Genomic DNA, 26651 nt, shown 5'->3' on the forward strand with positions numbered 1-26651 from the left:
GTTCCGCCATCGGCGACACGGACAACAGGCGTCGTGGCGGGCGTGATAATTTTCTTGAGCCGGTTACGAAGGTCAGCGCTCATTACGGACAAATGCGCCCCAGTGTCTATGAGTGCAGACACAGAAACACCGTCGACTTGCACGTCAAGAAGGTTGAGATGAGTGGGCAACATCAGTAGAGGATTTGGCGGCGTAGGGAGCAATGCAGCGTCACCTCGAGGCGCTGCATCGTCTAGTTTTCCGGCTGGGAGCGGCGTCCGAAGGGAGTCGGCGAATAGGAGCGATGGGGCTGGGGAGAGCGAGATTGTCGTCGTTGGGGCAAAGGCGAACGAGAATAGGAGCAGTTCGGTGCAGGAGAATCAGCGGCGGCGTTATCGGAGCGTGCGGCTTAGGGACGAGAAGGGCCACCTGGGGGGCGAGAGTAGGCAGTATAAGTAGACTGGGTCGGGGAACTCCAGCAACTGCGACAGTGCCGAGAAATGTGCCCGATTCGATGGCAGTGGAAACAAATGGGCTTGTCCTCAGCAGTGCGCCATTCAGATGGGTTGCGGAAACGTGGTGGGTAAGAAGATGCGGGACGGGGCGGTATCGAAGAAGCCGGGTGGGTATCAGGACGATGGGCCGAGCAGATGGTGTGAAGACCCATGTTTTCGAACTCTTGGCGGACAACTGCCTGGATCAGTGAGACCGTGACTGCAGATGGGTGGGTGGGACTGGAGCCGAAGGCAGCCAGATAGGCGGCCTCGATCTCACGCCGGACGATCCTGGTAACATTGGCAGTGTTGTTGGGACGAGGAGTGTCGGCACAGGAAGATGTCGCTGGGGTGTTGGGCAGACGGGCAAACTGCTGGTCAATACGTCGGCTTTTAGCGAGTTCCAGGCGGCGGCACTCATTTATAACAGCATCCACCGTCGCTACGTTGTTGCAAACGAGCAAGTTGAAGGCGTCATCAGCAATACCTTTGAGGATGTGGGCAACCTTGTCTGACTCAGTCATGTGGGTGTCAACTTTGCGGCACAGAGCCAAGACGTCCGGAATGTACGTGACATAGGGCTCTGTTGACGTCTGCACACAGCCGGGAAGCGCCTTCTGCGCGGCAAGTTGGTGACCGTGGGGGTTGTCGAACAAGTCTCTAAGCTGTGTCTTAAGTGAATCCCAACTGGTGAGCTCATCTTTGTGCGTGCGATACCAAACTCTAGGTGTGCCACCGAGAAAAAATACTACGTTGATGAGCATAATAGTAGGGTCCCACCGGTTAGCTTGTCATGCAAGGCAGTAGCAAATTTTTGACAGACAAAGATAACAATGGCAATGTTTCCTGGTGCAGACACTCTGAAATTATAAAAAGATAAAAATATAGGAGATAGAGAGAACAGCAATTAATAAAAACTTGTGAGTGTACTAGACTAGACTTGAAACAAGACAGGAGAAGAGATAGTGATGAGCTTGCTGTCTGTGCCCATTATTTGTAGATGACTAGAACCAACTCGTCATAGTGTGCTGTGATGTGCCTTGCTCTTGAAGCAGGTGTCCCTTTCAGGAGACAAGTGCTAGAGTGCTTCTCCTTCTCTGTGTGGTGTTTATCCAAGTTTACAATATTATTAATAATATACGGCAAGATGCACATTCATCCGGGCAAATGTCTCCCACCTGCTCGTCGAGCAGCAGCTGCTGCTGCTGCTGCTGCTGCCGATGCCGGGGCCCCTCGTCCATGTTGATGGTGAGGAAGTCTCCGCCGCCTGCCCCCTGCTGCCGTGAGGCATACTCGTCTGCCAGAAGGACCGATCCGCCTCCCATGGCCGACGGGGGCAGCGCTGCACTCACACCCTGGCTGCCGAACTGCTCGCGGCGGCTCTTCTGGTGCTTCAGGTTCTGCACAACATATATGCCGTGCATGCCCTTAGAGGCAAACAAAATTTCACTTGGTCTAAACTTGTTATGAATGAGTAGTACATATACCCTAAATTAACCTTGACAAAGCCACAGTATTACACAGTATTATCGCTCAACATAATCATTAGCCTATTTTTATGTCCACTGCAGGACAAAGGCCTCTCCCAGCGACCTCCACTTGTTTTTCGTTAACCGATTCCAGCTTGCATCTGGAAATTTCCTAACTTCAGCAGCTTTTAAAGGCCAACTGCCACAAAATTTTTGACTGCGTAAGAAGCCCACTTTCAGATAATTTAGACACACAGTAGCCACTGTGCAAAATTCTTTGTTTTTAAATACGAGTGCATGCGACAAAACACTTTGCAAAAATCAATGCGTTTCATACCGAAACGAAAAAAAAAAGACGCCACCATTACACCTCACCGAAAGCGACATACGACTTCCTTACTTGTACCATTCCTGTGCATCACTGAACAAGTCCTGCACATCCTGCACATAGCCACAGAGCGAGTATAACACTAACTGCTTCGTGTGCTGCAGCCCCACTGTGGTGTGCCCGTGATGTGTTTTTAGTGTGAAACATTCTTTTCCTGAGTCAAGCTGGTCCCCTTGTATCTTGCTGTCTGCGTTCAACGAGCAAAGCCTCACTGCATGGAGGTGACCAAGCTAAAAGACACCTTGGCTACCTTAGAGCGAACAACTACCACCGTCTGCTGTAAAGGTTTCGAAGCAGCTGAGGCTCAGTGCAAAGTGCACGTAACGTTTTGCCTGTTTCACTGTTGCAGCATTGCATTCCAACATTGTTCGAGACGCATATTTTGCATGGGTAAGTGACGGGTAAGTAAGCAGGGTGCATGCGTGCGCCCTGTGACATAAAAGATATGTTGTGCCTTCCTCTGCACAGCACTCTATACTGGATAGCCATTGCTCGTGTTCCGAGTACGTGTTTGAGCCCCCGACAGCAACACAACACATCGGCATTCATGCAAGCGCTCAAATCACAGGTGCAACAATGAGAAAGCATGCTGAGAGAGACACCCATCCACCAGCAAATGTTGAGCGAGCAGTGCACCTGTGCTTGCAGGTCTAGTCACAACTGAGAGATCAGCAGTCGTGTACATCTGCCATATCCGCACCACCACAGCTCACTGCCAGGTGCTCACATAGTCTGCTTAGGTACTATTTAAAGGCTGCTAATAAGAAAAATAGATAATTAGCAGCCCTGCGGCTTTAGAGCTTAGCTTGGAGCTCAGGTATGGTTCGTGCCAAACTGTTGGAGCTTTCAAAAAGAGTGAGCGCGCCAAACGCTGGCACTTTGTATACTAGACAGACACTACTGCTGCTCAACACCATAATGAAGTATTAAGACTGTCTCAATACTACTGTGAATTCAACCCAATTGATGCCTCAGGTTGGCGGCGGCGTTCCAAGATGAGGTTGCCACCGCTGGCGTAAATGGCTGGCAAATTTGCACTGCAGCTGGCCGTTCTTAACAAGGCCAGTTTGCTAGACGTAGGTTTCAACAGAGTGATCTCAGTGGTATAGTAGGGAAAGGAGATGTTTTTTTAATGACAGTAGGCATATGGTCACTACCATAGGGATTATCGATAACACTTCATTGAAAATAGCTAAAGAGAGATGGAGAGCACAGCACCAGATCTACGCAGCTCATAGCTCCTGTGCTTCATGAGCAGTAGGTTGCAGCAAGAGTGACTTTGACGGTCAATGACGTAAATATATGGCGCCACGCACAAGTCCGAAAATGGTCGATGCCGTATATCTACAGCGCCGTCTGTACGTTTAAAAAGCGCGCCAATTTCCCAACTTTTTCTTTTCTGTCATGTGCTGCCACTATGTGGGGATACAGGAAATTTTTTTCATGCGCCTCTCTCTCTCGCTTTTCGTCGCATAGTTTGTTTTAGTGCTAGTGTGCTCCAGCGCGTCTATATACTACCACTCGCGCATTGGCGCGCACGCGTGTGGGCGGCCGTTTCGATTTTCTTTCGGAGGCGGTTTTGGCTTTTTGCGCTTGCCAAAGTGATGGCTATCTCGTTAATAATCGTTTAAAGAGTGACCGCTTGTTTCTCGCTCGTTTAGTATTCACAGGGGTGCGCATAAGAAGGATGCCACTTTGCATGCATTTCCGTTTTTCTTTTTTTAAAAACTCGCGAGAACTAATTACCCTAGCTGGTTGGCGATAAGATGAAGATTAGCGAAAGTTTGTCGCACGTGTTGCTTTTTATGATGGGCACACAACCAAACAGTTTTCTTGAGTGCGCACACCTATGCAGTTCGATTACGTTATGGACGTACGTATTAGTGTAAGAGCAGGAACATTCGAAACTTGCGAAATATTCTCATGTGCGGATTTTCAAAGCCTTGACCTATGTGCATAAAAATGCATCAAATTTTTAATTCTGATAAGTTTTGTTGTTATTCATGAATAAAGAGTGCACATATACCCACGCAAAAAATTTTTTTCTCACTCTACAGTCACCCTAGAAAAATTATGATAAATACTTTCGGCATAAGTCCCTAAGAAGAACTCAAATCTGCAATAAAAAAAATCAACCCTAAGCAGTCGCATATGGGGAAAAAAATCGACCCTCAAAGGGTTGAAAGGCATAGCATGTCATTTGTTAGGGTGAAATCTTCCAAGTGTTTGTCCCCTGGTGTCAGTTGTTTTGCTACCCCATAATATGTTATGGGTGTTAAAATTGCCCACTATTACGAAACGTTCAGGTAGCTGGTTTAAAATTAACTCAAGATCTTTTACAGTAAAATGCAAATGCGGTAGAATGTATAGTGAACAAATGGTGATGGTTTTGCGAGCTAAAATGGTGACAGCAACGGCTTCTATGTGACTGTTAATGGCAACTTCTTTAGCTGCGATACCGCCCTATAGAACAATGACTACACCACCCGAAAGGTGGCGCGCGTCTGAGTACATTTGCGCCGTACAACACTGAAGCCTTTTAACACATTTTTATGTCCATCACCTAGGTTTGTTTCCTGCAAACACAAAGCCACAGGAGAGAAATTACTTAACATGCCTTTCATGTCACCTCAGCTGCATAAGAGTGCTCTGCAATTCCACCTATATTGAAACTGAAAGGTAAAAAATGGCATTATGAGTGAATAAGAGATAGGAAAGACGTTAGGTGACGTATATCTAAAGAAGACTAATACAAAGGAGCGATCACCTTTAGGTTATCGCTTTATTATTTAATGTGGTTATTGGGACTTTGTCCCTCTTTGCGCACTGGAGAGAGCGCTTGTTCTTCGTGGGGACATTCAAGCACATAACATTCAAGCATATAAATCACATCGAGACTAGTGCAAGTAAAGCTAGTTTTCACTTCATGTGTATAATTACTTGTGGTGCTTTTAATTTCAATGTCATTTTGAAGGTGCCTGCAGGTCTTGCACCTGGGGCGACAACATGCTTTCATTATGGGGGAATGTTGTTGGCTGACCTGAATGTTCCTTCTGTAAGAAAACAATATATCGGTGAAATAGGACTAACAATGAATGTCAGGTTAAACGGACATCGCGCAGACACAGCTAAAAAACTTCTCAAAGCCATCATCAAGCATTTCAACCAACCAGGTCATAATTTTGATGGCCTTAAACTCTACTTCCTACAAATTTCCATTCTGTGCTAGGCAGAAAATACAGAGAATCATACATCATCCATAAGTTCAAGACGTCACAACCAATAGGCATAAACGTTTCAAAAGGAACTTTAGAATCTGTTTGCTATGCTAAATTTCAAGCTACATGCAACAACAGTTATACTCGTGTACAACTTTTCTTGGCTACAAAGCGGAAGGTACTGGGGCGGAGCTCCTGCACATGACTGTATTCATACGCAATGTAGTCCACGCACGCTCGGCACCGGTTTCAATTCTGCCAACCTCGCACAACCTCTTTACTTTAGTAAAGGCAAATACAATTACCTCGGCATGAATCAATGTTTATTTACACCCGATGTGGACAAATTCTGAACAGTGAACATCGCAGCCTGCATCAGAGCTCCGAAGCAGCCGTACGGTGTTGGTTAGAACTTAGACGCACAACCGACGCTGAAGTCGGTAGAGACGGCGCAGCAGTAAGCTCGCTCGCTCATTTGTACATGCTGATGGTTGCGATTTCCAGATGGGTTCACTTGGTTTCCGTGCAGACGCTGCAAACATTTTTGTGTGTGCTTCAACAGTCTTTTGTTGCTGAAGTCGGCAACGGCCTCTCAGGGAAGTTGATTGGCGGGACAGCAAGTGGCAAACACTCACCAGAAGACACAGGCGCCATATTGTGTTTCATGAATGTGCAAACATGAGACGGTTACGGGTATGCAAAAAGCCGAAAGAGCTAACTAAAAATACAATAAAGTACTGATAGCTGACTGGTAAATGTTACGTATCATTTCAAAATAGGTGCTGTAAAAAACAAAGAATATTGCTTTCTATGTCCCACGTAAGAAAACGTGAACAAAACTGTGGGACTACTTTCAGCAGCAGTGAAAGAGGCGTGCTTAGTTTCCATAACCTTCGCTTCATAGCTAAGAAAAGCTTTCTGTGAGTACAGTTATTTTTCATTGGGTTGCTTAGTGTTTTCTTTTCTTTCCTCAATTCCTTTTTTTGTTTGATTTATATATTTATTCCATCTTCAAATCTTTTTTTCCACGAGCAACATTTTCTGTCGCTTCTTTTATTCTCTCAGTGAGACGATAGCTCACTGGCCTCAAGCAGAGCAAGTAATTACCCCTGCCCTCGTCCAGGCCCCTTCCATGAAAAAACACACGGCCAGTTGACACATAGCGCTTCCTCATATTCCTCCACCGATGTTGAATAACACACCTTTCTCTTAAATTCTACCCCCTCGCCGCTAACACACCCTCAGTTGTTGCCTCGCTTACCCCCCTTACCCTGTCTCCTCTTTAGAGGAACCCTACCTATGCAGTTGAACCTGGCTATATCGAACTCGATATAGGACATAATTGGATATAAGCCTGCTAAGGAATTGGACGTCATAAAAGCACATACCATTTATAATATCACTTTATTGATAAAACTAGCTTAGTTTCACATGAAATAGTCCTGTATTTTCTTCTGCTTGGGCAATTTCACTGCCTGTGACGCACGCACTTCACGTGGTCTAAAGGAGCCGGAGCAGCTGAGGCTGCAACTTTACACATTCGCGCAGATGCACCAGACTAGTGCAAGTGCACCAATCACCTCGGATGATGTGGGCAAAATCTGTTTGGTGCGTGCAGACTGCTTGGTGTGAAGAGTCATTCGCGTAGCAGTCAACAGATGGTAAGCGCGATCATCATTAGCTAGACTTGGCACACGACATATCACTGCGGCAAGTTCGGGGTGTGATCATCACATGGGAAAAAAGAAAAAAATCAAAATTGAACAACAAAATTTAGGGGTGCGATCATTATGTGAGTGCGATAATTATGCAAGTAAATATGGTACGCTTGCAAGTCATTTAGGCTAGATGGTGCATACTTGAACTATGAAAGTATAGTGCCAACTAGGACGATCACGAGTGGGAGACGATACAGGACAAGTGCCAATGGATGAAGATAGATGAAGAAAAAAATAGAAAGATAGGTGAAGTTAGCGCTTGTCCTGTGTCATTCTCCCACTCGTGATCATCTTAGTTGGCACTGTTCTTTCCTAGTTCAACCACGATCAGGCTGCGTGCCATCTCTTCTCCATGGAGGATCTCATCAGTGGTGCACTTTGTGTACGCAACCGGTGACAGGCACAAAGCCAGGGTTGGTCGTGATCCAGAGAACACCAAAGTCATTGTTGTTTCAACAAAGAAAAATCTGTGGTTGCTACATAGAGCTTTCTGCATGCTTGTCATTTTCCCTTCAGTAAAATGCTTCTCTCTTTCCACTCCCGTAATCGCTATGTGCCTGTCATGGGCATATGCACCTGGGGGGAGCAGCGACATGGATGAACTGTGGGTCCACTTTGAAAACGCCTCGACACCGGCCGGAACAATGCTAAAAGGCCCCCGACATTTTCTGGAATCTTACTGGATACAATGGCCCATCAGCTTGTGCCTCTTGAAATGGGTTCTCTTATTTGACTGCTCACCCCATTCATGCCCACTATAGCTGGTGTGTCCCCTGCATGGGAGGCGAAATGTCTTAGTAAATTACCCTAACATTCACTATTATAAATGCTGTAATTATTGGAAATAGGCCATCTACTTTTTTGGTCCCTACTTCATGGTTTCTCCGATTCTGTTCCGTCTTTGTTGCACCATCCCCTTTCTCGCCAATGTTCAGGTGTCAGCCATCGCCAGTATGGCCAGAACAGTTTTTTTATTTCAAGAAGCACAAATGTGGTCGCTTTTTCCACTATCAGATGTGAGCTGAAGCAGGTGCACCTTTGACCTATTGTTCTTGGCACAACGGTGGAGACGTTCTGTGTGTGATCACCTCCATAACTCTTCCCTGGGGACCACAACTAGCCCTCAACTTGCGTTCACATTCAAGCGCTTACTTTCATCCATCTCGCTCTTTCTGAGCCCACCACCTGGAACTTTGTCCCGAGGGACGGGGGCGTCATTGAGATGCTGCAGCACCAGCAAAACCCTGCACAAACACAAAGCTTTTCCATTCCAGAGGATCACTTACTTCTGTTCGGACCTCTAGGATGCTCTTGAAGTCATTGGACATGGATGCCAGCTTCGACTGTAAAGTAGAGGACAGCAAGTCAAGGCTGTTGACACAAAAAGGAAGTGACCCTGCATCCCAAGACACTTTAAACCTGTTATAGTAATGATGCACGGTTTGCTCAGTGTTCCTGTGCCAAGATTAAAAAAACAACCAGACTTCTCGCTCTTTTCAGACTTCAGCAGCAAGAGATCACTTTGCTCAACCAAACTGGCTCTTTTTTAATAGCACAAGATGCGACACACTTGAATTTTTAGTCCTATACCTTTAAAGGAGATGTTTTACTGCTTGTATGTTTCATAATTAAATTTTGCAACAAGTTTTATTATTTGTTCCACACAGATGAAACACCTGGCATTGTTTATCTCCTTCATCTTGACTTTCAAAGACCAAGACACTGCGCTTCTGGTGCAAACTGTATGCCTAGTTTCAGAACTAAAGAAGAAAATAGGTGAATTTTGGTTGATAAATATCTCAAAAATAAATAGAGCTTTTAAAATTGCATATATTGCTATGGGATCTTGCAACGCCCTCCTCTGCAGTACTGCCACTGCAAGAAGCGCTGTAACACTAGTAACCAAAAACATCAGTTTTGGTTAACTAGCAAGCAGACTGTGACGGCTATTGCCCACCTAGTGTGGAAAAAGCGTGCTTGCATTGGCTAAATCTTTTTATCTGTTTCCATCAAAAAAGATCACTTGGCAAAAATGACATCTGAGAGCACTGACACACGGGTGGAGGCAACCGGGAATGTCTTGGAGCAGCTCCAGCAGCGGCAAAATCCCCATCTTGGAGCAGCTTCGGAGCTGCTTGGTCAACGGGCCTCACCACAAATCAAATACTTGTAGAATAATAGAACCATTTGGGGGGGCAAAGGAACTTTCTTTTACCGACATTGCGGAACTGTTTCAAGCAACATCGAGGATAAAATAGTTTTAACACGACAAGCTTTCAGTAGCCACTGCACATGTCTGCCCAACAATGTCCGCGGGCTTTCCCCAAGTTTTCATTCACTCCTCCTTCACATTATGAGGTTATAACCTCATTTGCCAGCAATGATAAAATGCAAAGACTCTAAGATCGATTTGCTTTGTTGCACAGGACTAGGCAGAATATGTTGTTGTTCATTGAACGTTGGTGCTCAACTGCATTTTGTTTAATGGGGAGGTGCGAATGCTAACACTCATGTTGGCCACCTAATGCCATTGTAGCCCGGAGTAGTGTGGCTGCAAAGGATTCCGCACAGCACAGTTACGCACGAAAACGTCAGTAGCAGAGGTGAGTGCAGGAGAAACGTACGGAGACCTTGCTTCTTGCGAACGTGTAGGCACGGGAGGTACCTGGATGAAGAAAGCTTGCAGTTTGGCAATGTAGTCGGCAGGTGATGGCATAGGTGATTTGGTGGTGGTGACAAAGAAATCGCACGGAAGGCGTAGGTGAGTGCCGTAAACTAGCTTCGCACAGGAGCAACCTAGGTCACTCTTGAGTGCGGCTCTCATGCCAAGTAAGACGAGAGGCAAATGCAGGACCCACTTCTCTGGTGATTCATGCGTAATAAGGGACGCCTTGAGATGCTGGTGAAAACGGTCAACTAGTCCATTGGACTGCGGGTGGTAAGCACTAGAGCGAAAACGTGTCGTTCCGAGTAGTTTGAGTAGCTCGTTGAAGAGTGCCGAGTCGAACTGCCGACCGTGATCGGTGAGTATTGTGGATGGGCAGCCGAACCTTGTGATTCATGTAGACACGAAAGCTGCTGCAACAGTGGGTGCTGAAATGTCAGATATAAGTGTGGCTTCTGGCCACCATGTATAGCGGTCGATGCATGTCAGTATACATGTATAGCAATAACCTTTCGAAGGTGGGAGAGGGCCGATGAGGTCCAGGTGTACGGTGTCAAAACGAGCATCCGGTGGAAGAAAAGACTTTGCAGGTAGAATGGGGTAACGCTGGATCTTAGAGCACTGACACGAGAAACAGCAGCGAACCCAATCGCGAACTTGCGCATTTAGGCGAGGCCAAACGAAACGACTGGAAAGAAGCTTCTGTGTCTCGTGTATGCCAGGATGTAACAAGTTGTGCACGGTTTTGAAAAGACGTCTGCGAAGAGATGCCGGAATGTATGGTCTGGGTGTGTCGGTAGAAGTGTCGCAGACGACATACAAACCATCTGGGGTGACTACGACGTCCTCCAATTTCAGGGACATTGATGAATTCCGGAGTGTACGAAGTTCAGAGTCATCACGCTGTTGACTGGTGAGTAAGCCGACCTTGATGATGAAAGGTTCCGACGTAAACGTGGAAACGGCATTGACACACGACTCAGAATGTTGGCTGGAATGTTGTCAGTGCCCTTGATGTGGCAGAATGTTGTTGTAAACTTGGAGTAGGAAAGGTGTCGAATCTCGTGGGGCGATTAACAGGACGCCAAACGATTCGTTGCGTGCACAAGGGGTTTGTGGTCAGTCAAGACAGTGAATGCACGGCCTTCTAGGAAATGGCGAAAGTGCCTGATAGCCAGGTAAACGGCGAGTAATTCACGGCCGAATACGCTGTTTCAGTTTCTTGGCGCAGGTTTCAGTTTCTTGGAAAAAAAGGCGAGTGGATGCCACAAATTGTCGATGAATTGCTGCAGAACGACACCAACAGCAGTGTTTGAAGCGTCGGTCATGATGGCAATAGGCCCATCTGGCTTTGGGTGTCTAAGCAGCTTAGTGTTGGCGAGGGCAGACTTGACTCTTGTGAAAGCGTTGGTGGCCTCTTTAGTCCACTGAAGCACTTGTTTACATTTGTTTACCAGCAGAGCGTCTAGTGGAGCCATAAGTCGTGCGCAATGGGGTATGAATCGGTGGTAGAAATTGACAAATCTGAGAAATTGGCAAAGCTTGGTGAGTGTGGTCGGTCGGGGAAGGTTTTCGATGACGCGAATCTTGGACGGCAGTGGTCGAATGCCGTTTGCATCGACGATATGACCGAGTAACTCGAGTTCGGGCTTACCGAATTCACTCTTGGCGGCGTTGATGGCAATTCCTCTACTGGCAAGGCGTGAAAACAACAACCGCAAGTGGTGAAGATGTTCTCTGCGCAAGAGCTTGCGACGAGAAGGTCGTCAATGTATGCAAAAACGAAAGGCAAGCCTTGGGTGACGGAATCGATGAAACGCTGAAAGGATTAACCAGTGTTCTGTAAGCCAAAAGGCATGCGGAGAAATGAATAAAGACCGGAGGGTGTGGTGATCACAGTCTTGGGAACGTCTTCTTCAGCGACCAGTAGCTGATGGACGCGAACGAGATCGATCTTAGAAAAGATAGTCGCACCGTGCAATGCTACCGTGAAGTCCTGAATGTTCGGTAGAGGGTAGCAATCAAGAACTGTAACGTTGTTTAGTGCCTGGTAATCACCGCATGGGCACCAGTCTCCCGTCTTCTTAGGCACCATGTCAAGTGGTGATGCCCAATTACTGGAGGAAGGGCGGATGATGCCAAGTTGCAGCATGTGTTCGAATTCCGCGCGAGCGATCTTGAGTTTCTCCGGGGACAAACGCCGGGGTCGGAAATAAACTGGTGGGCCAGAGGCGACGATGTGATGGCACACGTCATGTTGCACCGGTTGCGTCCAGTCCAGCAGGCGCATCAAAGTGGGAAACTCGCTTAGGAGCTTGGCGAAAGGTTTGTCCAACATGGCAGAAACAGGTGCAATCAGCGATGTGCCTGATGATGGGACGCCGGGAATGGATAGCTGGGTCACAGAGTCGATGAGACGGCATCGTTGGACGTCGACAAGGAGTCCGTAGTTGTGCAAGAAGCCTGCTCCAATGACTGCACGACGGACATGTGCAACCAGGAAAATCCAGCGGAACGCTCATCGAAGGCCAAGGTTTAGCATGACGGAGCGTGACGAGAAAACTTGAATCCTGGTGCCGTTGATGGCTTGCAAAAATGACACAGGTGTCCTTTTTCGGTCGGAGTGGTGGGCAGGGAGAATGCTGACATCAGCTCCTGTGTCGACTAAGAATCGTTGTCCCGTAACTCTGTCCGTCACATAGAAAAGGCGACTTGTGTGTTGGGCTGGACCACTCGTTGCCGTTAGAGGTCGGTCTGCCTGTTTCTCTGCCGAACGCAGGGACGCCGACAGTGACGAGCGTCGTTTCCAAAACGGCAGTGGTAGTAGCAAACGCCAGACGTTGTAGCTGATGTTTTATTGTGGGTGTCCGTGCATCTTGATTTGCTGGAACTACGGCTGCTTGGGTGACGAGATGACGTGCGGCGATCTTCCACTCCGCAGATGCGTTCCAGGCGCTCACACAAGGAGTGGAGCGTAGATTGCGCTGCTGAAGAGCAGGGAAGGGTTTGCAGGGCGGTTGTATTGTCACCCAGTGACGATGCCGTGGCTGCGATGGTTGGGGTGGCTACTTCCATGACTTTGTCGGCCAAAGCGGCAAGTCCGGTAAGGTCCATGGCAGAGGCTGTAGCCAGGACCATCTGCACGTTAGCTGGGAGTCATTGCAAAAACAATTCGCGCAACAACGTGTCATCGATGGATCTCGCGTTGTTTCCGAGCAGCTGGCTCATTCGGCGAGGAAGTTGACTAGGGCGTTGGTCGCCGAGTGCTTCAACGGACAGAAGCTGCTGGCTGCGAGAAAGCTGTGAAGCTGCTGTGTGCTGTAGCAGGGCTGCCTTGAGATCGTCATAGGCAGCGGTAGACAATGGGGAGCTCAACAAATCTGCTACTTCGTCAATGGCGGTGGGCGAGAGCACTGCAACGACGTAATTAAACTTTCAGGCTTGAGAGCGGATACTGGCGACTTGAAATTGCGATTCGGCCTGAAGAAACCACGCTGAAGGATGCTGGTCCCAGTACTGTGGGAGGCGGACAGTGAGGGCCGAACACCGCGTTCCACAGAAGGGTTCTGGCCTTGAACTCTCGTAGTGTTGGTCTAGTCCATGGTCGTCTCTACCACAGGAGCATATGGTAGTATCACCTCCGCGGTCACAAACTGTGGCGACGAGCGACCACGTAGACCTGTAAAGTCTCGGGCTCTCGTGGGAGAGGAAAAACCGACACTCAACTTCTTAGCGTAGCATTCTTTTAATAATCTCCTTCGAAACACTAGCCCGTGCCGGAGCGTGCCAGCCACTCGTGCCTTGTGTGGACGCAAGTGTCTACGTAACTCTCATGCGATGCCGATGCTGCTGCCGCTACAAGCTCTTTGTCTTCACTCTGAGCTGCCGCCAGGGTATCGAAGGTAATTCCCTCTGGAACACTTGACAGCACTTACAGCACTCCATGAAAGGGCATCAGCCACGATATTGTTGCTTCTTTTTACATGGCGAATGTCTGTCGTGAACTCTAAGACGTATGCCAGTTGGCGAAGTTCACACGTCGCGTGTGTGCCACCATCTGAGCGGAGAGAGTGAAGAGCGTAGGTCAGAGGCTTATGGCCGGTTAAAATGAAAAACTCGACGCTTTCCAGAAAATGACGGAACTTGAGTATGCTGAAGTAGACGGCTAGCAGCTTGTGCCCAAAGGTGCTGTAGCCGCTCAGTAGGCGTGAGCTTCCTTGAGAAAAATGCAGTTGGGTGCCATGTACTGTCACTGAGCTGCTGCAACACGGCACCGATAGCTGTGTCCGAAGCATCCACCATTAAAAACTGTGGAATGCCTGGTCGTGGGTATGCCAGGAGAGCCGCAATTGTCAAGGCCTGCTTGCTTTGGTGGAAAGCATTCTTCACTTCCATGCCCCAGGGCAGGTCGCTTGAGGAGCCTTCCGCCGTCTTCAGCAGTCTATAAAGTGGCTCTATGAATTGGGCGCACTTAGGCACAAAGCGGTGGTAGAAGTTTATCAATCCTAGAAATTCACGTAGCTGACATTTCGTAGTTGGCTGTGGGAAGTCTTCCATCAGTTGCACTTTAGATGTGTGTGGCCGTGCTCCAGAGTAAGAGATGACGTGGCCCAAGAACGGTAACTCGGGCATTCAAGTTTACTCCTGGCCACGTTAACAATAAAGCCATGTTCAGATAGGCGTTGAAAAACAGTGTGTAAGTGCTCTTCTCGAGTGCTGCTCGCGATAAACAAATCATCCAGGTAGCTGTGGCAAAAATCGAGACTACGTAGAACACAGTCTATGAACCTTTAGAACGTCTGCACCTGCCAGTACGTCATGGATATGTGGTACAGGGCACCTGTCAGGCATCGTAACAATGTTCAGAGCTCGATAGTCCTCGCACATATGCCAGTCCCTCGATGACAGCTTATGAACTATGTGACTGGAAGAAGGTTGGATGATATCCAACTCCAACATGGTCAAATTCCTGCTGTGCCACTACTGGATCTTTGGGCGATAGCTGACAGTCACACATGCACCGGTGGTCCCATGGTGTTGATGTGGTGGAACACGGCATGTTTCACTTGAGTTTCGATTTGGCGTTGGTGCGTCAGGTCTGAATACCATATTCACTTGCATAATGAATGCACTCAAAATGAAAGCAGCCCCACTTTTCCAATGAAGAAATGCGTTTTTTTCTTTTTCTGGCATAGTGTTCGCACCCTAAATTTCCTGCTGTGAAGTAGGAGACACACGGTACGATTCGGCGTCTGATATGGCGCCCAGTGAATGCCATTGTCTCGTGCTGTGTCCAATGCCAAATCATATCGTGTCTCCTACTTTTATAGCGATAGCAATTATATGGATGCTCCAGGCGAATTTTTGCCATCGCCATCGTTGTCGCCACCACCCATACCGTATGGTGTAGGTGTGAGTGAAAGCGAGCGAGGGAACGCGACGATCGCGGCTCAATCACGCGCCGTTGTGCAAAAGGCCCCAGGCGAAACATGGGGGAGGGGAGGTTATACTCTGGCAGCAACTGCGTATTGCACAAGCGCACCTGAGGGGTGCCGACGATCGTGGCTCAATCTCCCATGTACAAGGGAGGAAAGCAGGAAAGAAATGCACCGTCTTCCATCACACGCATGTCGCTGGGGGGGTGGGGAGGAAAGAAGGGGGCAGCATTTTACTGCGGCAGCAACTGCGCATTGCGCAGCCGTGGCGTGCCCTAACTTCAAAACCTTTAGAACAGAAAGCTGAGCTAGTTGGTAAGGAATCGTAATGTAAAGAAGGGGTAAGGCGTGTAGACACGGACACAAGAGAAGATAAGTGGACAACACAAATGCCCACTATCAACTGAAGGAAGCACCGAGTTGAAAAAAATGAAGGAAGCCAAAACTCATCTGCGCATGCTCTGGAATGGTAGCACCACGTGTCATTCAGGTACATGTGCCGGTCTACACGAGAGGTAACTGTTAAGGCATTTAATCTCTTCCTTACATAAAGTAATCGAAGGCTGACTCATACATGCACTTCCACCATTTTTGATATGCCATGCCTCGACCATAAGACGTGTATCTTCATTCTGATGCCTATACAATATCGCGCATTCATCTAACATAGGTGCGCAGTTACAATCTTGGCAATGTAAGGAAAGATTGGAAGGCAATCCACCGGTTAACGACCTTTTATGTTCCATTAGCCTCTGATTGATATCATTCCAGAGCATGCGCTCATGGTGCTACCATTCCAGAGCATGCGCAGATAAGTTTTTAGTCTTCCTTCTTTTTTTTCACCTCAGTGCTTGCTTCAGTTGATAGTCAGCATTTGTGTTGTTCACTTCTCTTGTGTCTGTATCTGCACACCTTACCCCTTCTTCAAAACGATCCGTGTCGGGGGCTAAGTTGATGGCAGCTCGTACCTTCGTGCATGCTGCGTTCTTACCACTTAGTTTGCATTGAAGCAAATGTTTGCAAGTTTATACGGCCGATAAAACTACTATCCTTACTTCATGTAGCTGTCTACACATTTTCTATCTCAATCGATGGTTTGCATTTCAAGCGAAACCTACTTCTTTAGAGGCGGCCGCAGAGAAAAAAAAAAGATCAAAATTTTACCCAGCATAATGAATGCACCCCCCAACATTGTGCACACTTTTTGGGAAAAAAAGTGTGTTCATTATGTGAGTAAATATGGTATTTGTTCAGTATGAAAGTGAATCAAAGAGTGCCAGCAGGTCTGAACAGCGTAGGGTTGAGCGACGAATGTCTTGAAGGCTTGCCTCTTACCTCACTGCGTCAGATGGGGTCACGAAGTCTCGGGTCACGCAGTCTCTGGTCAGACACGTAGACTAAGAGATCAAAGTGGTACAGAAAATCCGCCCCGAGGATAGTGAATTTCTCATAGGCCACTATGAAAACCCAGCAAAGTGTTCCCTGCAGGCCTAACTAACAGTTGAGGAGCAGTTTCCGCGCGTGGCAATGGTCGTTTTGTTTACCGCGTGTAGAGACGACATGTTCAGGCACTTGCAATCCGTGGTCAAGGCTGGGACTACGCTTACTTCGGCACCTGTGTTGACGAGGAAGTGGATGCCGCTGTCGTGTTTGGTTAGGAAGAACATGGATGAGCGATGTTGTAGTGTGGCAGTGCCACTGGTCACCCAATGCTTGCCTGAAGCATTTCCCGAGAGCTCACAAAGCGATGAACATTTCCGTGTGGCATTGCCAAACTTGTGGTGGTGCCAACATACCTTCTGGTGCTTGTTAGGTGGCTGAGGAGCACCCCGATACATTGACCATGATGTAGTCTGGAGAGCGGCCACGGAGTCCAATAGGCGCGAGATTTCAACCTTCATTTCTTGAAGCTGCTCAGATTGAGAAGGTTCGCTTGTAACGGCTGTGATAGATGTGGGAGCTGCCACCATGAGCTTGTTGGCCAGCTTGGCCAGCTTGGATAGGTCTCTTTCATTTGAGGCAGAAATAGCCATTCTAACGTTCGAGGGAATTCTTCGTAAAAATATTTTTTGGAGCAATATACTATCGAGACCATCCACCGTGTTGCCCAGTAGTTGCTACATATGATGCAACAGCTGGCTGGGCGTACGGTTACCGAGGAGAGATTCCTGGAGCAGCTGTTGCAGCCGTTGGTTCTCAGGGGGAATGACCCTGTGAATGAGCATTGCCTTCGGCGTGGCGAAGGCAATGTTGCCTGCAGTGTTGCCTGCAAGTCGGGAAAACAGCAGGTCTCAAATTTTGCTAGCAGTTGATGGGGGCAGACTGCTCCCCACGTAGTGGTACTTCGCGAGGTCTGCCTTGATATGCCGTGGAGCAAATTGTGATTCTACTTGGATAAACCACAACTCAGGATCCACTGTCCAAAAGGGGGGCATGTTTAATGTCGACGACGGAGAGTGTTGGAAGGTCGGTGCCTTCAGATGTCTCCATAGCACTTGCTACTAGTCTGAGTCACCAATGTCGTGAAGGCCACAAGCATGCCTGGACAGGGCAGACAGAAGCTAGTAATGCGTCCCTGAGGATCAAAACAACAACCGGCTATTTTCGATATTGCCCAACCTCGGCAGCTCGATTTTGCATCCTCGCATCATTCTTCTTTCACTGCACTGCACATTTGAGCAATGGTGAAAGATGGGAGAAGGTGTCTTGGCTGCGGCGGTGCTACCATGAGGCCGCCACAAGCGCTATCACCAAGAGCAAAATAGGCATTGGTGACCTTTTCTTTAGAACTCCACTGATTGATCTTGGTGATGCGCTCAAACTGGTCAAGTCAGACTTTGAAGTCTTCAAAGGCACCAGCATGAAAGCGATCCAGAATCCGTGGATGAAGAAGGGTTACCTGTGGTGGGCTGGATCAACAGATGCTTTAGGGATCCTGTGGCGGGCTGGCATCAGCTATGGAAGCCGATGGGTAGCATCTGGTCGAAGGTTCCTGCAGCGGGTGAGCCCTGGAGCAAAGCCTTGCACAACCAACGACGAAAAATGAAAGGCAAGGCTCGGGTGACGGAATCGATAAAACGCTGAAAGGATTGGCCCGCGTTCCGTAAGCCAAAAGGCAACCAATGACTGAAACAATGTACAAGCATTGCAATGGACGACAATGTGTCCGGGCTAGATGAACGGTTCCCAGGAGGGGTCCGGAGCATTGGGTAGTCATACCAAGCACCTCCACTAGTGTCACAGTGTAACGAAAATAGGACACGAGGACACCCATTACAAGACCAGCTTGTTTTAGTAATCGAGCTCGTGAGATATCCTCTTCATCTGCTAATCTTTCCTAGGCCAACACATGAGACAGAGCCTACGAAGGCTCCCATCCTTGTCTTTGTCGTCGACATAGAAGAGACGCAGCAATATGTTCCAGAAAATATTAACATGGACAAGTTATCTTGCGAGTCAACACATGCGTGATCCTTATGTAAACCACATCGCAAAATGTGCGCTGGTTGGTTATAAAATGTTGTAAAAGTTCAAAAAGACGAATATGCTAAAAGTATTTTTCACGAGGAAAGTAAAAATTCTCAGCAGCTGTGCATACTTGTGCAACGCAGTTTATTAATGGCTGCAACAGGTAAACATGTTAGTGCACTACAGGTTCTAGCAGAAATCTGATATTCAGGACTGAAACTATACAAAATGATGCGGGACACCAAAGCACGACTCGTCATTCAAGGTAAGCACAACATTGTCAGCACACATAACTAATACATGTATTCGATCAGTCTGATTAAAAATTTATTTTAAGTGCTCACCTGCGGTCAGTCATTGATGCGGCCACTGAAGGCTCGAGAAATCAGCAGCATGGGCGATGCATTGCACTTAACTCTTTCCATACCATGCCCATTAGGCACCGTTAGCCCGCTAACGATGGTTTGAAACCCTGCTTTCGAGACTTTCCATGCTGCTCACGGAAACGTTACGCCATCGGACGTGAAGGAGGAGACTATGTTTTCGTTTCCTAAGCAGTTCACTTTCTTCCCACCAAGCAGTGATTTTTGAATGCGCTTTGAGGTTTTCACGATCACCAAAGTAGAAAGCAAAAATGGCCGCCATCTATCAACGGTTTGAAATGCCACTTTAGAAATCTTCTGCACTGCTCACGGACACACTATGCCATAAGATGCGACGGAGAACTATATTTTTGTTTTCTAAGCAGTTCGATTTTTTTTCGCCAGGCAGTAATTTTTGAATGCACTCCGAAGTTTTGCAATCATCAAAATAGTAATATGGCAGCCTCTGGGAGCGGCACGCACACTTCGAAAGATGGCAGATCTCTTCATTCCGCTGTGTTTGTGGCTGATTCTACGGATGGATCGAGCAGCAGTGAGTCTTGAGGATGCTGCCTTTTCATAGGACTCTAAAGAGTGACAACGAGGCAAACCAACCCAGAACATCGGTGGCCACAGCCCAGCATGCCCAGCTGTAGTGCTCGCAGTTAAATTTTTGTACAGTAGTGGAATAGTTGTTCTATGAAAAATTGATTTTTTTGGGAGATAGTAGTGCCTATTAATAGGCAATACATTTTGTATATCTAATAATTTTCGTTACATATTTTTTTTTAGTAGACATAGCATGTCTTTACAAACTGTTCAATTTTATCCCACAATCTCAATTCTGAAAAGATATCTTTTTTATGACGTAAATTTCATTAATAAACCTTTTATGTATGAAAAGTGCATTCATTCTGCTTTTTGTTTATGTATTACATAAAATATAGAGTGGAGTAGTTCCTCCAGAAAAAAAATATCTGGTGTAACCTACAAAAAAAAACGCCTTTTTCCCCATGATAGGGAAAGAGTTAAAGTGCACAGGGAGCACCTAGCTGGCGAACAAAAAATCGTGAGCCTTTGCGAATATATGATGCCCTGTGGCTGGCTTTTTCCAACTGAGTGTGACACTCCATGATGCAGCATTGGTAAGCATCTGCTGTTTCTGCTTCACCACAGCAAAAGGCGAATTCACGGTGACATAAATGCACACTGCAACACCACAGGTGAAACAAGATGGAGACATCTGTTGCTAGGCTTACACATGCCAACAGCACAGCTTCAACAGCAGGTTAATCTGAAGTGCAGAAGGACACGCTCGTGCATCACTGCATTCCACAATAGCAAAATAGAGACCTCTCTCTTCTTACTTCTTGCACATGGAAATAGGGTCCTTAGTATTTTTGTTTTATTTTACACAGTGTACTTGTTCAAAACAGTCTGTATCTTAATTGAAAATGTACAGTGCATTAAAACATAAAATATGTTTCTTGTTCCTTCTCAGGTGTTTTGAAGCCCCATTGTGCACCAGCTGCAAGGCATCCATTTCACACGTTGTCTCCTAGCTCAGCCCTCCACTCGCTATTTAATGGCATCCTTGACAAACCACACTGGTGCATTCTGATCCCTGGTTTCTCCTAGCATCAGGATGCCTTGGCGTAAACAGTTTGTTGAAGATGCTATATGAATTTTCATGTTCTTGAACCACATGTCTGAGAGTGCCTTCTTACCTGAAGAGAGACCACAACGGAATTTGAGTGCGACTGCATGTGCTTGCCACCGAGCTGGTTTCTTGAGCGGGCCACCTGCACAACACAAATGCTGCACTGTACCTTTACCGAGAAGGAAAACCTACAGAGAACTATTGACTAAGGTCTGGTTAAATAAACTGTCAGTGCTTGCACTACACAAAGTGAATTTCACAGCAGGGAAACTTGGGCAGGCATTTCTATTGGCTCAACAGCCAGTGTGTGTGTATCTTACTTCTTGCGGTGGGAAAGACACCAGGACAGGTTCGATCACATCCTTACTTGTTTTCATGTCCATTCCAAAGCAAAAAGTATGAAGCATAGCAACAAGCAGCATCTTTCTTTGTCTGCTTTTGCAATGCTCGTCCAACAGGAATTTCACAGTAAATGCGTATAGAGTGGACTCCTGTTACTTAATATATGGTTAATTAGATCTCTTAGTTTACTCGAGCCTGACCAAAAGTACCAATTGGTGCCAATACCAAAAGCAACCCAAGTGGCTGAATCATCTGCCTCGGTGGTGCTAGGAAACAAAGGGTGAATCCGAGACACCACCTCCCATCAAAAACGCCCAGTGGGAATTGCAACCAGCTGCCTCTGTTAGAGCTATGCTTGCAAAGTCGTATGAGCACCTTTCCAAACAGACCCTTCGTTGCTGCCAAGTAGAACACCTCCAGAAGGCCCTAGAAACCGGCTGGGGCCAGTGGCAATAAAGTGTGAAGGGCCACCATTATTATTATTATTATTATTATTATTATTATTATTATTATTATTATTATTATTATTATTATTACTTTTTATCCCTGAGAAGATAGCATACTAATTTACACGGCGGTGCAAGAAACAATACAGATCATGCCGTTCAAGCTGGTTTACGGCAGGAACCCGACAACGACTCTCGATGCCATGCTGCCGCATGTCACAAACGAAGAGAATCTTGACATCGCCACCCATCTCCAGCATGCCGAAGAAGCCCGACAGCTCGCCTGCCTGCGGATCAAGAACTAGCAGAGGACACACAGCCGACACTCCAACCTTCAATGACACTACATCGAGTACCAGCCCTGGGACCGTGTTTGGGTTTGGACCCCAATATGCCGACAAGGACTTAGCAAGAAGCTTTTAAGTCGCTATTTCAGACCCTACAAGATCATCCAATGCATTGGCGCACTCGACTGCGAGGTCATACCAGACAGCATTTCACTATCATACCGGCGCTGCTCACGACCTGTGCATGTTTCTTCCTAATGCTCAGTTTTTGTTTTTCATATACAATACTGTCACATATTAGTGACGGTAAAGAACAGAGTAGCAATACTGTGAATGGCGAAATGAACTTTTATTCGGCGCACCTGTGCCCACAAAAACAGGCTACACTTAAAATATAATGATAGTGGCGAGCACTGTCAGTGATCAGCAAAAATTTGATCTACCTATCAAGTGCGTTGGCTTTTATACAAGTGTTTTTATCCTGATACATGCAGATGCGTCCCGCGCTGAGCGATAACATGTGTTAGATGGTGAAAAGCACTCACCCGAAAAAGATAAGCAAGTCCATGTGTTAATGCCCCCCCTCTCAAAAAGCATCGTCCCGATGCTACAAACATAACAGGAGAGCGAAATACAAAAGGACACTTATCAAAGAAACAAAGTACAAGGTAATACAGTCCAAAAAAGAAAGTCTAAAGGTCAGCTATGCAAAGTCTCAAAGTTCATTAGTGCTGGTAGAACGGCTTAACTCGCACAACGTGCGACAATTTTAGCGGCAGGATGAGCATCGATCGAGGCCAAGTCACCAAGGTGGAAAAGTTCAATCTCAGCCCGAGCGCAATTGATGATGGTATTGTGGCGTGAGAGAAAATCCCATCCTAGAATAATGGCGTGGGAGCACGATGAAAGAACTATGAATTCAATCGTGTACAAAATGTTCTATGTGATCACACAGGCAGTACAAGCAATGGTAGGGCGTATGGGTTGAGCACTCGCCGTTCGGAGCGACAATCCAGACAGAGACGTCGTCACTTTACGAAGCGAACAGCAAAACCTGGCATCCATAACTGAAATAGCGGCACCGGTATCTACTAAGGCGACTGTAGCGACATCTTCGATAAACACATCAATGACATTGGCAGGTAAAGGTGGAGGACTTCGGCGTGTCGACACTTGCGCAGTTCTTGCCTCAGGAACTGTGTTGTCTAGTTGCCCTCTTTGTAAGAGACGGGTCGTCGACGCATAGGGGAAAGCAATCGACGACGTGGGGAGGGTGACCGGAGGCGTTCGAAGCGAGGACGGCGATCAGTCTGGGAGCAAGCTGGTGATGGGTCGAAGGGTTTGTAAGGCGCATTTGCATCAGGCGGCGCATAGGACGCTCGGCGATTGTCATCGAACGCCTGCAATCGGCGGCGGCAGAACCTTGCGACATGACCGGGATACCTACATGCGAAGCATATAGGGCGATTGTCCGGCGTACGCCATGGGTTAGCGACGGCGGTGGTGGTCCAGGGAACGGGAGGGGGAGGGCGGTGCACAGGCTGCTGGAAGCGACGCATGGGCACACTGCGAGGGGCTATTGCAGCAACCGTAGCATAAGTGACTGGTGTAGTCACGACATCCTGCTGGTGAACAGCCGGCAGCACTTCCGCAACCTCTTCATGGATCATGTTACGGATATGAGACAGCAAATTGCTGGCAGACTCCTGAGTGACGGACACCAGAGAGCGCTGTCGTGCGACTTCTTCGCGGACGAAATCCTTGATTTGCGTTATCAGGAAGGCTGGTTCTGGGCCGGTGGTAAGGCTGCAGAGTGATGCCGCATTTGGTGTGGGATGTCGCCTTGTCAGAGCTCGCTGCTTACGCAATTTATCATAGCTCTGGCACAAGCTGATGACGTCGCCAACAGTGCGCGGGTCCTTGGCCAGAAGCATTTGGAACGCGTCATCGTCGATTCCCTTCATGATGTGCTTGATCTTTTCCGCTTCCGTCATGGCAGCGTTCACGCGCCTGCACAAATCGAGAACGTCTTCTATATAGCTGGTGAATGTCTCACCCGTGTCCTGTGTGCGTATACGCAAACGCTGCTCGGCTTGAACTTTCCTGACGGCGGGTCGGTCAAATACTTCTGTAATCGACGTCTTGAGCGCCGACCACGTTCGGATATCCCTTTCATGATTTCTGAACCAGAGACTGGCCACGCCCGCGAGGTAGCATGATACGTAAGCCAGCTTGTCCGAGTCATTCCATTTGTTGTGAACGCTCACCCATTTGTAGGATGACAGCCACTCTTCAACGTCGTTGTCGTCGGTTCCGCTGAAGATGGGAGGCTCCCGCTGGCGAACGGTGCCAGCGCAAGGGACGGGTGGCAATGGGAGAGTCCGCTGGTCGGCGTCCGGCATGGCATAGGGTAGTGTCCGAGAAAGGAGTTCCAGGATGGTAGAGTGGAACGTTACCCTGCACCTCCACCACTTATAAAGGAGGTTTATTGGGGTTCGTAGCGACCGCCGGTTCTATGATGCACCGAGCACAGTCCCCGAGCTCGAGCCTCTGCTGTGCGCTTGATGCTGCCAATGCTGCTGACTGCGTGCACTTTCGTCATCTTCCTTACACTATTTTTATTCTATGATTTTTCTTCTCATGATCAGGGTTCCCTGTGATTAATTGACCTAGGTAAATGTACTCCTTCACAGACCCTAGAGGCTGACTGGTGATCCTGAACTCTTGTTCCTTTGACTGGCTATTCATCATTAAATTTGTCTTCTGCATATTAATCTTCAACCCCACTCTTACACTCTCTCCGTTAAGGTCTTCAATCATTTGTTGCAACTCGTCTGCAGGGTTGCTGTACAATATGATCGCCAAATCGAAGGTTGCTGAGATATTGGCCGTCGATCCTTACTCCTTACCCTTCTTAGTTTAATAGTTTGAATACTTCTTCCAAGCACGCAGTGCTAAGCATTGGAGAGATTGCATCTCCCTGTCTGACCCCTTTCTTTATAGGTATCTTCCTGCTTTTTTGTGTAGAGTTAAGGTAGCTGTAGAACCTCTGTAGATATTTTCCAATGCATTTACGTAAGCAGTCTGTACTCCTTGGTTACGCAATGCCTCTATGACTGCTGGTATCTCTCCTGAACCCAATGCTTTTACGTAATCTATGAAAGCCATATAGAGATGCTTATTGTACTCTGTGGGTTTCTCGATAACCTGATTAATGACATGCACGTGATCTATTGTAGTGTATTCCTTCCTGAAGCCAGCCTGTTCCCTTTGTTGATTAAAGTGCAGTGTTTCCCTTATTCTCTTGGAGATTATTTTGGTAAATATTTTATATAATACTGGGAGTAAGCTAATGGGCCCATAATTTTTCCATGCTTTAACGTCTCCTTTTTCGTGGATTAGTATAATGTTTGCATTCTTCCAGTTTTCTGGGACCCTTGCACTCTATAGACACTTCGTATAAAGAGCCGCCTGTTTTCCAAGCATTATGTCTCCTCCAACTTTGATTAAATCGACTGTTATTCCTTCTTCTCCTGTCGCTCTTCCTCGTTTCATGTCTTGCAAGGCCCTTCTGACCTCATCGCTAGTTATAGGAAGAGTTTCTGTATCATGTTCATTACTGTTTCTAATGGAGGTATCCTGACTGCTCTGGGTACTGCACAGGTCAGTATAGAATTCTTCTGCTTCTTTTACTGTATCTTCGAGATTGCTGATGATATTACCCTGCTTGTCTTTCATTGCATACATCTTGGTTTGTCCAATGCCAAGTTTCCTTCTCACCGATTTCAGGATGTGTCCACTTTTTACTGCTTCTTCAGTCTTTCCCACATTATAATTACGAATTTCCCTTATTTTCACCTTGTTGATTAGTTTTCACAGTTCCACGAATTCTATCTGATCTCCTGAGTTGGACACTTTCATTCTTTGTTGCTGCTTTATTAGGTCCTTTGTTACTTCAGAGAGCTTGGTGCCTTACTTCCCACTTCAATTGCTACTTCTAAAGCCAGCCTAGTTATGGTTTCATTCATTGTTTCTACATCATCTTAATCTCTCTGTTCTAAGGCTGTATATTTGTTTGCAAGTGCCAACCTGCACCGGTCTGCTTTTACCCTTACTGCCTCTAGGTTGGCCTCTTTCTTCTTGACCAATTTTACTCTTTCTCTCTTCAAACTGAGGTGAATCCTAGCCCTCACTAACCTATGATCACTGCACTTCACCCTACCTATCACTTCTACATCCTGCACTAGCTCACGATCACTCATTGTTCCGCTGCATGATACGCTAAATGTTTACCAGTTCATTTATTTGTTCTGCAAATGCAAATAATCCCAGTGTGTTATTGTGGCAGTATAAAACACTGCACATTTACAATGTACCACTTTAGTTTTGTGGTGATGTTTGGCCATGGAGCATGTGGTCCCAGAAAAAGAAGAAGCAGGAGTAGTGTTGGAAAAAAAATAAAGATCAGTCTGAAGGGTTAGCCTTGCAAGAAGGTTGTGCCTCATCTCATCAGCCCCTGTTGACACAGGTGCTGAGCTGAGTGTGTTGCCGGAAAGAGCGGAGGACAAACGCTGCACACCCATTCTGTATTAGCAAGCTATGAATGATTTGAGCATTCCCGTTTTCCATCGCATATTGCTCACCCTCCAATCTCAGCCTCCGCAGAATCTTCCGGTGGCTATTCCTTGTTTCTTCCGTTAGCCATCCAATACTAGGCGCC

At 47.2% G+C, this 26651-nt stretch overlaps 1 protein-coding gene across 1 annotated transcript in view; it reads right to left on the reverse strand.

Moving 5' to 3' along the window:
- Window positions 1–26651, reverse strand: part of Syx5 (syntaxin 5) — a 177117-nt gene that overhangs the window by 37355 nt on the left and 113111 nt on the right. The window contains exons 6-8 of the mRNA XM_050182368.3: window positions 20924–20998; window positions 8553–8609; window positions 1652–1873 (exon numbers count right to left, since the gene is read on the reverse strand). Of these exons, the coding sequence (XP_050038325.1) occupies window positions 1652–1873; window positions 8553–8609; window positions 20924–20998 (354 nt within the window). The remainder of the gene's footprint in view (window positions 1–1651; window positions 1874–8552; window positions 8610–20923; window positions 20999–26651) is intronic.

The sequence above is a fragment of the Dermacentor andersoni genome, chromosome 7 (assembly GCF_023375885.2).
Source record: "Dermacentor andersoni chromosome 7, qqDerAnde1_hic_scaffold, whole genome shotgun sequence".
Lineage (NCBI taxonomy): Eukaryota > Metazoa > Arthropoda > Arachnida > Ixodida > Ixodidae > Dermacentor > Dermacentor andersoni.